Here is a 14908-nt window from a genome sequence, read left to right as displayed (position 1 = left end):
TGCAAGTCCTTATTTATATGTATTAATATGAAACTTAACCTTCAGTGCTCTTTAGTAAAATTAGAACTAGTTTCTCCAGCCATTGACCCTGTGCTACAACATCTAGGGGCCCTTTTACTAAGCCAAGTAAGCATCTATGCGCACCCAATACGCACCAAAATGGAGTTACCGCACGGCTACCATGTGGCTCTTGCGGTAATTTCATTCCTGGCGCACGTCCGATACGTGTGGCCGAAAAATTATATTTATGTTTTGCCGTGCATATCAGACACGCGCCAAGTGTCATTTGGTGTGTGTAGGTCATCACTGCTCGGTTACCTAGTGAGACTTCACCACTAGGTCAATGACTGGCAGTAAGGTTTCAGACCCAAAATGGACGCATGGCAATTGTCATTTTGCCGCATGTCCATTTTCGGCAAAAATGTAAAAAAAAAAAGAGCCTTTTTTGCAGATGCATTGAAAAATGATTCTGCGCGCGGCCAAAACCCACGCCTACACTACCGCAGGCCATTTTTCAGCGCACCTTAGTAGAAGGACCTCCTAGTGCTGATTTAGTATATACACATACAAACATATCTATCCATTCTATGCGTAAAAGTATTTGGCAATAGGTTGTGACTGACGGGACCTTTTGTACTGCACTCATTACAACTATTGTTGGCCATTCCCCCCCCCCCCCCCCCTTGTCTGCTGCCTTTAGGCATCCTCCTAATGCCTAGTAGAGTTTTCCTAACATAGAAGCCTTTTTACTAAAAATGTGTTTTAAAAAACGGGCTTAGCACATTTTAACGCAGGATGTTTCCCACATGCTAAGCCCATTTTTAATGATACCCTAAAATAGGTCTTTTCTTTTTGAAGTGCTGTGCTAATTTTTTTTTCTATTAGTGCGCAATACCTGCAAAACAAATTACCATGAGAGTACTTACTGTCTCCTATTTAGGAGGTGCTAAGTGCTCCAGCATTAACTCCTGCGTTAACCAGTTAGTACATGCTAATCAGAATGTGTTAGCTGCTTAATTTTACACATGCCTATTCCCTGCTTATGACATGCCCCTTCCAAAAAACAATTTTAAAATGTTATTAATGTGTAAATGGAAAATGCAAAATGACTGCAAAACACTTCAACTTGTTTTTGCATTAAATATCCTGCATGCTAAGCATTCATTAGGGTTTAATGCCCTTTATTAAAAGGGCCCTGTAGCGCCTTACCTTGAGGTTAAATGTGGTATGTATGTATCTGTCTCGGGCTCTTTCTCAATATCCTATATATACATAGATAAAAATATCACATTTCAGCATGCACAAAAAACACTTTTATGTAGTGCTCCCTTTACGAAGTGACGCTATTGACTAGCGGCGTGCTGAATGTGAAGAAGCCCATTCAATTCCCTTGGGCTTCTTCGCATTCAGCACATGCTAATCGGTAGCACCGCTTTGTAAATGGAGCCCTTAGTGATTTATTTTGCGTCTGGATCAGATTCAAACTGTGTGTGAAGGTTATCCACAGTTCTGAAACTGTCCAGATCCTGATGAGGGAAAGAGTTGAAAAATGTTAGATTCCATGCCTGTTTTTTGACACTTTTTTTTTTGGTGGTAATGGCCAAAGCAGAATATTAATTTTTGACACACCAAAAATTTCATTTATAGCTGCTGCCATGGATACACTGGTGGATGACGACATATCTATATTGAACCATGAAAATGCTGAGAGTGCTGAGAAGAGAGCTCAGGAGACCCCCATTTCAGCGTTTGCAGGTGATGAGTCTGTTGCATCCCACTTTGCTCTTACTAAGGCGTATGAAGACATTAAAAAACGACTGAAGGAAACTGAGAAGGAGAATTCCTTACTGAAGAGAAGAGTAAGGCTGCTGGAAGATAAGGTAAATTCAGTCGGTCTCTCAATTCTAAAACCAAATAACAGCAACAATTATAAATACATAAATATTACCAGTGTTTGAAAAGGAATATGGTGGAAACTGTCAGACAATAGTTGAGCTATAAACTTCAGGTCTTTACGGGCAGTGGTCTCCTTATATGAAATTCATATGTACATATCAGACTTCAAAGTGGTTATGCAAAAATACTTGTACACAAATGTGTTTTTGAAATCTGCATAGTGTGACCTGTTTGGAAAGGTCAGGTGTTAAGAGTCTACTCTGATTTAAGTTATGTGTATGGCCTTTGCTCTTCAAGGACCTTTTTACATGTTTTCATTCTCTTCTTACTGTTTTTATTGAGTGTTAATGAAAATACAAATAAAGTCACAAACATTTGCCAAAACAGACATAAACACCCCCCCTCCCCAAATCAAGAGACTGACGTAACAATCAAAGAAGAGGTCAATAACCAGTCAGCTCAAACACAGGGAATACCAACAACAGAATCCTAATTGGAGCTATATAGCATTGCTCAATGCTCAAAACTGTCTAATCTACCTCCTTTTTTTTTCTTTTTTGAGCAGAAAGATAGTAAGCACCCTAGGGAGCTTGTCTTGTAGATGCAAGCGTGAGAAGTGCAAGCATATGCCATTTTATTTTGCCACCTCACAGGGGAAAAGCACCTGTAAGACATCTGGGGACTCCCACCCTTTAGTCACCTTGATGGCGTTGTGAAGATCACACTCATCAACAAGCTAGCTGGTGATCTTACCTAGCATCAGTTGCTCTGCACTTACCCAGGGCTAAGTCTGGATCAGACACTGTTCTCACCCTAGGAGTGACATACCACCAAATGTCAGTCAACCTAGGCCTTCTCCATCCCCTCCTTCTGAATAGCACTGTCCTACTGACAAAAACCCTTCAGTGCATCTGGTGTTACCTACGGAAATAAAGCCCGGGGGGGGGGGGGGGGGGGGGGCGGAGCCGGCATTTCCTTTAGGTGAATAAGAATACCTTACATTGCAAATGCAGCAGCAGCAGAGTGTCTTTTGCTATAGAGAGTCTCCAATGAAGGCATTCAGCTGTGTGGCTAAAATATTGGCTAGACCAAAAAATACTAGAGTAGGAGAAGGGAAAAAAAATCACATTTAACCCTTCCCAGAATACTGGAAACCACTTCAAGATTTCACCCCTAACTTTATATATAATGGAGAAAATGGATCTCACCCTCAATCAGTAACCCTAACATAAAAACACCATCATTAGTCCTAAAATAACTCCATTTTTACAAATGCCCTTCATATGTTTTTCCTCATTTTAGTTTACACTTCAATGTTATCATTTTTAAAATTTTTGTTTTTAAAGTTGTATTTTTATATACTTGAATATAAAATCATCTGAATATAAACAGAGAACATTTTTCATCACTTTTTTATGGGGAAAATGTTATCTTGAATATCAGCTGAGGGTTTATAGTTAAGTAGTGTTCTCCTCCCTCCCCCCACCCCAACCCTCACCTCCTTGGTTCTCCCAGAGCAACGCTGGTGAAATGCCACCGAAAAGGAGTAGATATCGGGAGCAGCATCCACAAACACTAATTACGCTAAGCAAAACTAACATTGTGGCCCTGCAGCTTGTGAATAAAAGTATTGGCGGAATAATTTTCTCTTAAGTTATTTTCTTGTTAACCTTTCATCTTAAACTTATCTGCACCTTTTGGAATCTGTAAAGAGCCAACATTTCAAAAAGTATTTCAGTGCAGTATGGAAAATAAATCAACTTCAGTGACAGCCTGCCCTATCTTTTAAGACAAATGTAATCAATAGAAATAAAACAAAATAAAACATGGAGATAAGATGATACCTTTTTTTATTGGACATAACTTAATACATTTCTTGATTAGCTTTCGAAGAAGGGCAACTTTCGAAAGCTAATCAAGAAATGTATTAAGTTATGTCCAATAAAAAAGGTATCATCTTATTTTCTTTTCCATGTTTTATTTTGTTTTATTTCTATTGATTACCTTTAAAAGTGGACTAACAAGGCTACCACACCTCTCTACTCAAGATAAATGTAGGATTTTAAAGTTACATGAGTCATCCCTGTCGGTACTCCCTTCGGAGTTCCCAAACCGGTGGAGGTATTCTGGCTTGGTGCCGAGCCATCCACAGGCCTCCTAAGGTCCTCTCAAGGAGCATCAGTATCTGTTGATAAGAGTACAGGCTCGCTGGTGGGTATCACATTGTACAATTTCTCTTGTAGCCCCCGTGCTCTGGAATTTACTCCCAGATGGGCTACATCTAACTCGAGATTACTTCTACTTCAGGGAGCAGGTGAAAGCCTGGCTCGTCTCCTAAGCCTTCAATATATAGGGTGACTGACTATACATTCATTCTGCACCTGAACTAGCTTGCTACACATACTATAACTTAGACCAATTCCTTTTAGCTTGATTAACTATACAAAGAACTTGCCTAGAGTTTAGCCACCCATTTATTTATCCCAACTGACTCTGTACCACCCATCTTGTTCCCATCTATATATCTGCACTTGGCCCCTCGGCTGCATGATAAGCTGTGTTGTAGAAAAGCATTAACATTATATTTATTTGAATGTTCTAATGTGTGCTTATTAGATGTCTCATTAGTATTATTCTGACATTGTATTCTATCTCTGTTATTTGAATTTTAGCGCTGTTAAATGTGTATATTTTTTATACTGTTTCAGGGTAGTCCTATTAGGTTTTAATTTGCAATTCTCAAGTTTACCTCATTTTTGTATTCATGTTTTATATTTGGCCGTTTTACTTTTATTATGCTGTTAACACTGTAAATTTTATATTAAACTGTACCTGCTGTGCACTGCCTTGGGTGAATATCTTTTGTAAAGATGGTTAATAAATAAATGCTCGCTCGCACTTCTGCATTCAGCGTCATGCTTCCCCTGAAGGAGGCCTACCCTTCCTACTGATTGAGACCACACAGGTTGAGGAAATCCTCGCTTCTGAGCTGCCCCAGATCTCCACTCATAGTAACATAGTAGATGACGGCAGATAAAGACCTGTACGGTCCACCCATTCTGCTCAACAAGATAAACTCATTACATTTGGTATGTGATAATTCATATGTATACCTGACCTAGGTTTGGCCTTGCCATTTTCAGGGCACAGACCGTAGAAGTCTGCCTAGTACTAGCTTTGCTTCCCAATTACTGTTGTTGCCACCCAATCTCCGCTAAGTTTCTGTGGACCCGTTCCTTCTAAACAGGATTTGTTTGTGTTTATCCCATGCATTTTTTAATTCCATTACCGTTTTCATCTCCACCACCTCTTGTGGGAGGGCATTCTGAGTATCTACCATCCTCTTCGTAAAAAAAACACTCTTGGCGGAAGCAGCAGGAGTCAGACCCGTGTTTATCAAGGAAAGTTTCTGAGCAAAAGAATCAGTACAGAACTGTGCAGCAACTGGTGTAGAGGAAGTAGCGGGATAAGTCAGCACTTCCTTTTTTTTTTTTTCAGCGCCCGTAGAGGAAATTCATGTCACTTCACATAGCTATGCTCAGAACAGCATTGCCATCTTGGCTTTGCCCCCTCCCCTCCTCCAGGTTTTGATCTCCTAAGTTATCTACTGACTTACTCTTGCTCTCCCCTCCAGCATCTATTCATATTCTTATCTGTCAAGAGGACCACTCATCAAGACACTTTTCCTTTCAAGGAACCCAGTCCTCTGCCCTTCAGATTCATATTACTTATGCTTTCACTGCTTCCGGGCTGACTTTCTTTCCATCTTTTAAGTTTGCCTTTGTCTCTTTTTTCCCCCTCCTCCATTCAGTTTGACGTCCCTCTTTCCTACCCTACAGGATCTTCTGATCTTGTAGTCATCCCTTTTTTTTTTTTTTGACGAGCAGGGAAAGTATTTCTTTCTGTAAGCTGTATGAACTTCAGAGCAGTGCTTCTTAACCTCCTCTGGCTTGCCAGTTGGGTTTTTAGGCTGACCACAACAAATATGCATGAGATTGGAGGTATTTTATGCAAATCTGTCTTATATATATTCAGTGTGGTTGGCCTGAAAACTCGGACCTGGGTGTGTCGCTAGGAGAGAGTTTAGACAGGAACAAGAAAAAAACAGTTGCTGATAACAAGAAAGCAGAAATGTAATGTCCCCATAGCAACCAGCAGAAGATAGGCCCTGAGAAACCTGCTGTGTTATGGCCTGAAATGAACCCTGCATCTCTATCTTAAACTGGAGATAGAACTAATAGGATTTTTTGGAACCCTGAATTATTACAGGGGCCCATCAACACTAATGATGAATTAGTTTTCTCAGTGTGTGACGCTGCTGTGTGGCAGATGTCATGGTAGGTTTTCCAGTTATGTTCTCATAATAGCAAGAACATGCTGGAACATTGAAAAGATGTCTTCTCTGGGCAGTGTCTCCAAGCGGGCGACATTAGCATTTATTACATACAAACGTTTTGGTAAGGGGTTAGACTGAATGTCTTTAGAAATCCAGAAAGAATTATAGTCCTTTTTTATGTGTGGTTTACTGGAGCACCCACTAATGCTTTATTCTTTTCAGTTCATCTGAAGTTAGAAAGAATTATACAAAAGGGTCAGCAAATATCTGCTGTGGGTGTAATTCTATTACACTGTACCTATGTATAGGAGGCGAGCGAGAATGTGTCTGATAGGCACATATTCTATAAAGAAAAGTAGGCACCTACAGAATAACTATATTTACTAAGCCATGGTAGGCTCCATGCACATGCAGCATACACCAAAATGAGACTACCGCCAGGCCAGCGCACCCTCTTGGCGGTAACTTCAGATTTGGCATGCACCCATAATGCGTGGATGAATTATTTATTTCCTCCTGTGTGCGCCAGTTCTGGCGGTAATCAGCACTTGGCGCTCGCCAGCCGATCACCGCATGTGTAGTGCTTGAGCCTTTACTGCTAGATAATGGGTGGCGTTAAGGGCTTAGGCCAGTTTTGGCACGCATTGGTTTCATTTTTACTGCAGGCCCTTTTCCTATCCCATTAAAAAAAAAAGCCGTTTTTTGTAGATATGCTAAAAATTGGCCCGGCGTACCCAATACTACTACTACTACTACTACTATTTAGCATTTCTATAGTGCTACAAAGCGTACGCAGCGCTGCACAAACATAGAACAAAGACAGTCTCTGCTCAAAGAGCTTACAATCTAGTAGACAAAAAATAAAGCAAACAAATCAATTCATGTGTAGAGGAAAGAGGAGAGGAGGGTAGGTGGAGGAAAGAGGAGAGGAGGGTAGGTGGAGGCGAGTGGATACAAGTGGTTACGAGTCAAAAGCAATGTTAAAGAGGTGGGCTTTCAATCTAGATTTAAAGATGGTCAAGGATGGGGCAAGACGTAGGGGCTCAGGAAGTCTATTCCAGGCATAGGGAGCAGCAAGACAGAAGGAGCGAAGTCTGGAGTTGGCAGTAGCGGAGAAGGGAACAGATAAGAAGGATTTATCCAGGGAACGGAGTGCACGGGAAGGGGTGTAGGGAAGGACAAGTGTGGAGAGATACTGGGGAGCAGCAGAGTGAGTACATTTATAGGTTAGTAGAAGAAGTTTGAACAGGATGCGAAAACGGATAGGGAGCCAGTGAAGCGACTTGAGGAGAGGGGTAGTATGAGTAAAGCGACCCTGGCGGAAGACGAGATGGGCAGCAGAGTTTTGAAACGACTGGAGAGGGGAGAGGTGACTAAGTGGGAGGCCAGCAAGAAGCAGATTGCAGTAGTCCAAACGAGAGGTGACAAGGGTGTGGATGAGGGTTTTGGTAGAGTGCTCAGAAAGAAAGGGGCAGATTTTACGGATGTTGTAAAGAAAGAAATGACAGGTCTTGGCGGTCTGCTGGATATGAGCAGAGAAGGAGAGAGAAGAGTCAAAGATAGCCCAAGGTTTCGAGCTGAGGAGACAGGGAGAATGAGAGAGCCATCAACAGAAATAGAAAACAGGGGGAGTGGGGAGGTGGGTTTGGGGGGAAAAATGAGAAGCTCGGTTTTGGTCATATTTAATTTCAGGAGGCATTGAGACATCCAGACAGCAATATCAGAGAAGCACGCTGAAACTTTGGTTTGGATGCAAGGTGAGATATCAGGGGTAGAAAGGTAGATTTGGGGGGAGTCAGCATAGAGATGGTAGGAAAAGCCATGGGATGAGATTAATGAACCAAGGGAAGAAGTGTAGATAGAAAAGAGGAGGGGACCAAGAACAGAACCCTGAGGTACGCCGACAGGCAGAGGGATAGAAGTAGAAGAGGATCCACCAGAGTGAACACTAAAGGTGCAGAGGGAGAGGTAGGAAGAGAACCAGGAAAGGACAGAGCCCTGGAATCCAAGTGAGGACAGGGTATCGAGAAGTATGTTGTGATCGACCATGTCAAAAGCAGCGGAAAGATCAAGAAGGATGAGGATGGAATATTGACCTCTGGATTTAGCCAGTAATAGGTCATTGGAGACTTTAGTATGCGCAGTTTCGGTTGAGTGGAGAGGGCGAAAACCAGATTGTAGTGGGTCAAGAATAGCATGTGAGGAGAGAAAATCAAGGCAGCGGCGGTAAACAACACGCTCAAGTAATTTGGAGAGAAAGGGAAGGAGGGAGATGGGCCGGTAATTAGAGGGACAAGTAGGGTCGAGTGAAGGCTTCTTAAGGAGAGGTGTGACCACAGCACGTTTAAAGGCACCAGGGACAGTCACAGTGGAAAGTGAGAGGTTGAGAATGTGACAGATAAAAAGAATAAGAGCAGGAGAGATGGCATTAAGAAGGTGGGTGGGAATGGGATCAGAGGAACAGGTGGTACATTTTGAGGAAGAATGGAGAAGTGTAGTTTCCTCAATAGTAACTTCAGGAAAGGAGGGGAAGGAGAGGGGAATGGACTAGTGGAGGGCGAGGTGGCGAGGTAGAGAATGCAAGGTTTATCTTTTGAACCTTGTCGTGAAAGAATTCAGCAAGGGTCTGAGGAGATAATGAAGGGGGAGTTGGGGGAGGGGGTACCTTGAGGAGAGAGTTCAATGTGGTGATGAGAAGTCGAGGGATAGAGCCAAGAAAGTTAGTCAGTTGGATATAATAATCCATGTGCCTACACTACCACAAGCCACTTTTTACCGCTGCTTAGTGAAAGGGCCCTTTAATTGTGTGTGTACACACATATGTGCAAAGGTGTGAGCATTTCTGTCAGCTGTAGGCACATAACAGATTATTCTGTAACCTACACAGTTTTCTGTGCACACACACTGCCCAGACTCCACCTATGTGTAAACCCGCATGCAAAATATGCACTATGTAAGATGTGCATATTTACAGAATAGCATATGTCCAGCATGTGTGCATTTATATGCTAGTTTCCTGATGATTTACATATATTAGCACCTGTGTGATAGAAATATCCCCTCTGTGTCTGGGGGCAGAATTAGTCTGACAGTTTAACGGGATGAGATGAAACTTGACGTGTGGGGAAAAGCGGTAGAAAGACACATTGAAGTTGAAAATAAGCCAAATCGGAGCAGGGATTAAGGAGAAAGAAGGTCTTCTCCCCCCCCCCCCCCCACCCCCCAAATAAAAAAAATGGCCAGTGTTTTTCCACAGGAGGAGGAGTTCAGCTTCTGTTGCATAAAAAGTTTACATATGGTGAAACACAGCAGTTAGGGAATTCCTTTGTTTCAAACTATCTCTTTGAAAACGGTAACAGAATTCAAACACGCGTGGGATAAACATAAAGGAATCCTGTTCAGAAGGAATGGATCCTGAGGAGCTTAGCAGAGATTGGGTGGCAGAGCCGGTGGCGGGAGGCGGGGATAGTGCTGGGCAGACTTATACGGTCTGTGCCAGAGCCAGTGGTGGGAGGCGGGGCTGGTGGTTGGAAGGCGGGGATAGTGCTGGGCAGACTTATACGGTCTGTGCCCTGAAGAGGACAGGTACAAATCAAAGTAGGGTATACACAAAAAGTAGCACATATGAGTTTATCTTGTTGGGCAGACTGGGTGGACCATGCAGGTCTTTTTCTGCCGTCATTTACTATGTTACTATGTTCTGTTAGTGCAGTGGACTTTGATCTTGGGGAACTGAGTTCAAAATAAGTACCTGAATTTATGTAAACCGCTTTGAATGTAGTTGCAAAAACCTCAGAAAGGCGGTATATCAAGTCCCATTTCCCTTCCCTTTCCCTTTCTCTTTTGTCTCGACTCCTCGAACTTCCCCCGTTTTGAAAGCTACCTCTCCCCCCCCCCCCCCCCACCATCACACAACTGCCACAGCACCTTGTAACTGCTCCAGGCCCTAAAACTACCCCCTCAACTATTCCTTGACTCCCATACTTATCAACCCTCAAACTACCCCTGCAACTGCCCATCACACCTAAAAAAAACTATTTTTACCACCTTGCAAATTGTCATACCCCCTAAAACTACCCTGTTGCTCCATCACCCTGCAGACTAATGCTGCTTCCTCCAAAACTTGTGCATTGCCCACTAAACTGCCCCCCCCCCCCCACCAACACACACACACACACACACACACACAAGCCATTAAGTTAGTAGGATCAGCTGTGCAGGTGGGGTAACTCATCTGATTGTACAGACACTGGAAAGTTGTTTGTTTATTTTGGAGAACTTACAGAAGTTCCTGTGTAGCTGCTACCTAATTAGTCTCTTTTCTCTCAGGCTGCAATACAGACTCTTCTGCTTTCACAGCATTTTTTATATAGTTGTTACTCAGTGAGAGGAAGCGTATTTTCTTTTTCCAAGGACAAGCAGGACAGCAAGTCTCGCAGCTGGGTCGCGGCATCTAATGGAGCCCAAATTGATTGCTTTTTCTAAGCTGAAGAGAGGCCTTTCTGGAAGCTTTCAAAAGACACTACCACAAATCCATGTGATTTCTTTCTTACACTTGCATGGGACCTCTTCATTCTTTGTTTTTCAACACTCTCCTCTCTCATCTGGTTTAAACAAAAAATCTTTAAAATCGTATTTTTCTTGCATGGTAACATCCCTAATTAAGTTTTTTGTTTGTTTGTTTTTTGGATATCCTATATAATAATTCTCACCTCCAACATTCTATGCGTCTGCCTGTCTGTGTCCGTAACTTTCTTCACAGATGGGCTCCAAAGCCCTAGCTGATGTCACTAGACCCATTATGACGCGTCCTATATAATTCTCACCCCCAGCGTTCTATGTGTCTGCCTGTGTCGCAGGGAGGGGGGATCTGGAACTCGGATTGGGGGGTCTGGAATTCGGAGGGGGAAGGGAGGGAGGTCTGGAACTTGGAGGAGGGGGGAAGGCACCACCTGTACAAAAACTAAAAAAAAACAAAAAAACGGGGGGACGACCCTGGAACACGGAGGAAGGGGGGACACTGGAACTGGGTGGGAGGGAGGGGCCCCAGGCACACACACTCTCCCTCACAGTCTCACTCTCTCTGTCACACACACACACTCGCAGATTCACTCTCTCTCACTCTCTCTGTCACACACACACACTCGCAGATTCACTCTCTCTCTCTCTCTCTCTCTCACAGTCACTCTCACACGCACTCTCTCAAACATACACACTCTGAGAAAAACCTTGCTAGCGCCCGTTTCATTTGTGTCAGAAACGGGCCTTTTTTACTAGTATATAAATATTTTGTAAAGATTCCATCCGTATTAGGATTTATTATTCAACCTTTTGAATAAATTTCATCCAAGGCTGCGCACAGTAAGTATGACCTGCACATAATACTTCTGGGGGAATTCTGTGCACAATATAAGGGCTGGCTTCTCCCCCCCCCCCCCCCCCCCCCCCCCCCCAGCAAGTTTTCCCTCCTTAGGTTCCACCTTCTCTATCTCTTAGCTTGTATTCCTTACCCTGGTAAGTTCAGTCCCTGGCTTTTTCTACCCCTTTTCCAGAGTGAATATTTCCAGTTTTCTCCTTTCCTCCACTTTTTGTTCACCTGTTCTCTACTCTAGCAGCACTCTAACATCCCTTAGCCTTCACTGCCCTCTCTGTATTCCTCCCCCTAACTCCCAGCAAAACTCTCTTGTTCTGTCCACTCCCAAGTTCTCTTCACCTTCTCCTAGACAAAGCCCCATCTTACATTTCACTGCCTTGATCCCCATGGCACACACGCTCCATCCACCTTTTGCCAGCCCTCTGCCCCATGACACTTTTCTCTAGCACCCCTCCCCCCGTCGCATAGACCACCTTGTTCCATCCCTTTCGTGGCACACACCACCCCATCCACCTTGTTTCAGCCCTCCCATGGCACACACCGCCCCGGCACTTGCACCCTGTCCATCTTGCTTCAGCTCCTCCCACTCCATTCATCTTTTTTTTTTCCAGGTCCCCCTCCCCCTTTTCTGGCACACACACCACTCCAGTGCGGCATAGGAGGAGTTGCACAGCCATACATCGGGCTGCTTCCTTCTCCTCTGCCATCTTGGGCCTGACTGTTCCTTTGAGCCATGCAGGCTACTGTATAGCCGTGCGGCTTAAAGGAACCACCAGGGACAAAGACTGCAGAGAAGGTGGAAGCAGCCCAGTTTGCAGCTGTTTAGCAGCTCCTTTTGTGCTGGAGTAGTGTGTGTGCAGGGAAGCAGCTGGAAATAGAGCATCTGTGCTGCACTGCAACAGGAGACTGCTCACAATTCTGCGGAGGTGTGGAATTCTGCACAAATTCTGCATTGCACAGAATTCCCCTAGGAGTAACTTAGGTAATACGTGATTAAGGTAGTAAAATACATTCAAATTACAGTACACACTATAACATAGTATATTATTTCCAGTGTCAACACTACACAGATTATAATATCTTAATAGACAAGTCCAGGAGGTAAGCAGAGGTGTACCATATAGACAGATAAGATAGTACCAGGAGTTTGATAAGCGTGACTGCCTTTAAGGAAAAAAAAATGCACTTAAAAGGTGCCTGATGGAAGAAGCAACTAACTAGAGCAGGCTTGTCCAACCTGCGGCCCGCGAGCCAGAACTCTGCTCACCAACCTCATTTTCTTGGCCTGCAGAAGCTCCAGGTGAAGCCCTCTGATAGGATCTGTTTCTCTGCCACGACTGGTCTAACCGGGAGCGTGAGCTGCACGACACCGGAAGTTGAGGCTGTTCTCGCGGTATCTGTCTCATGAGACTTAATACCACAAGACCAACCTCTACTTCTGGTACAGCATGGCTCGACCTTGTGGTGAAACCAGTCACGGCAGAGAAGCAGGGATCCCATCAGAGAAGTTCACCCGGAGCTTCTGCAGACCACTCACGGGGAAGCAGAGAACCCGAGGCAAGGAAACCATTGAAGCAATCAGGTGAAGGGAAGGAGGAGTGAAGGGGGTGGGGGTACATAGAACGGGTGAAGGATGGGGGGCATGCGGGAGAGAAAGAAAGAAAGTAGTTTTCTATCAATGCAGTATTAACCTAGGTTTAAACATGGTTTGGACTATTTTTTTTGGAAGGAAATTCCATTCACAAAACAGGGCAAGACTGGATGGGAGGGGAGAAAGATAGAGAACAGGGGCAATGCTAGATTGAGAGAGAGAGAGAGAGACAGGGTAATAGTGAATAGGAGGTGTCGTTTTTCTACCAATTTTTTTGTCTGATGGCAAACTCTGTTTGGATGTCTTTGAGAACTGATGCAGAAACATCAAATGCAGTCTTAAGGCTTATGTGGGAACCCTTCAGTCTTAAGGCTAGATAAGCAGACTTCTTCTAAAGATGCTATCAATCCAGTGGACAAGTCACCCCAATGTAATACTTTCCATGGGATGACCAGCAGTCTGTTGTGATAGAGACATATGTCTGTTCACCAAGAATTGCTACCAGCTCCAGCTTCATTTCCACTTCAGAGTGACCCAACTTATCACTGTTCTGTTTGGCTGTAGACCAGTAACCAGTTCAAACAACCACAAGCAACTCCGTTGTTCTTGTAAGCTATATTAACATGAAAATTTAAGATGAGATGAATCACTGTTTGCAATAACAAAATCCTGCAAAACTTTTATTTAAGTACAGTAACACTTACTTAGTTACTGTATAACACGGGGTATTTTTTCTGTGCTGTTGGCTTACCACGGGAGTTTTGAGCATCGGGGCCTCTAACACCCAAGTACTATAGCATGAAACTGAAAGGGAGGCATATATGTAGGCAGAGCATGGGAGTGGCTTGGGTGGGTTTCCAACATACATGTGCAACTTTAGAGTATTATAAGTTAAGTGCTTTGCATAGCGCACTTAGGTGCACCCATTTACGGTTGCCATTGGCCTGGTTTAAATGGTTGTGCCTAACTTTAGGTGTACAAGTTCAGGTGTAGACTAGTATTCTATAGTGGTATCTTAGTGCACAGGTGTAGTTATAGAATTGGCACACAGTGTGTGGCAGCGGCATGCCAAAATGGAAAGGTCAAAGTATAGAATTGTCCCCAATATGTTGTGTTCTCAAGAAGCTATCTGGAAACCAGTTGAGACATTTTTGTCAAATATTAACAGCATTGCCCTTGTTTGTTTTTGTTTTGTGCTTTTTGTGTTATATTTAGGTAATCGTTTTCAAAGCACATAGCCTTACAAAGTAGCATAGAGGGGCATTTTCGATTATGATATGCAAGTCAGACTTTGGACGTTTTGCGCTAAACGTCCCAAGTCTGAATTTAAAAAAATGACCATTTTTTGAAACTGCAAAACATCTATCTTTTTTCCCAGAAATACCATTTATAACAAGGTTTTGTGATCTGTGCATCGATCTTTCCAGGCCATTTTCTTGGGGGGGGGGGGGGGGGGGGGAGTACAAGTGAAAAACAGAGAAAATCAACCATTGGGATGTAGGAGAGACCAATATTTTTAGCACACTGGTTCTCCAGACATCCCAGGAGAGCAATAGGGCACCCTAGAGGACATTGCTATGGACTTCATATAAATGCTCCACGTACACATCTCATGTTGCTCCCTTACCTTGTCTGCTGAGCCCTCCAAAACCCACTACCTCCCAACCATACACCACTACAATAGCCCTTATGGGTGAAGGGGACACCTATA

General features: G+C 43.6%; 1 protein-coding gene across 3 annotated transcripts in view; it reads left to right on the top strand.

The window, feature by feature from the left end:
* Positions 1–14908, top strand: part of AZI2 (5-azacytidine induced 2) — a 100055-nt gene that overhangs the window by 18372 nt on the left and 66775 nt on the right. For 2 of the 3 annotated variants that reach the window (XM_030205840.1, XM_030205830.1), the window contains one exon: positions 1648–1880. The exons of the other annotated variant lie outside the window; for it this stretch is intronic. In XM_030205840.1, coding sequence (XP_030061700.1) covers positions 1656–1880 — 225 coding nt within the window. In that variant the 5' untranslated portion in view covers positions 1648–1655. The remainder of the gene's footprint in view (positions 1–1647; positions 1881–14908) is intronic. 3 annotated transcript variants of the gene reach the window in all.

The sequence above is a fragment of the Microcaecilia unicolor genome, chromosome 1 (genome assembly GCF_901765095.1).
Source record: "Microcaecilia unicolor chromosome 1, aMicUni1.1, whole genome shotgun sequence".
Classification (NCBI taxonomy): Eukaryota; Metazoa; Chordata; class Amphibia; order Gymnophiona; family Siphonopidae; genus Microcaecilia; species Microcaecilia unicolor.
Note: the sequence above shows the minus strand (reverse complement) of the source record. Positions and strands in the feature narration are given on the sequence as shown.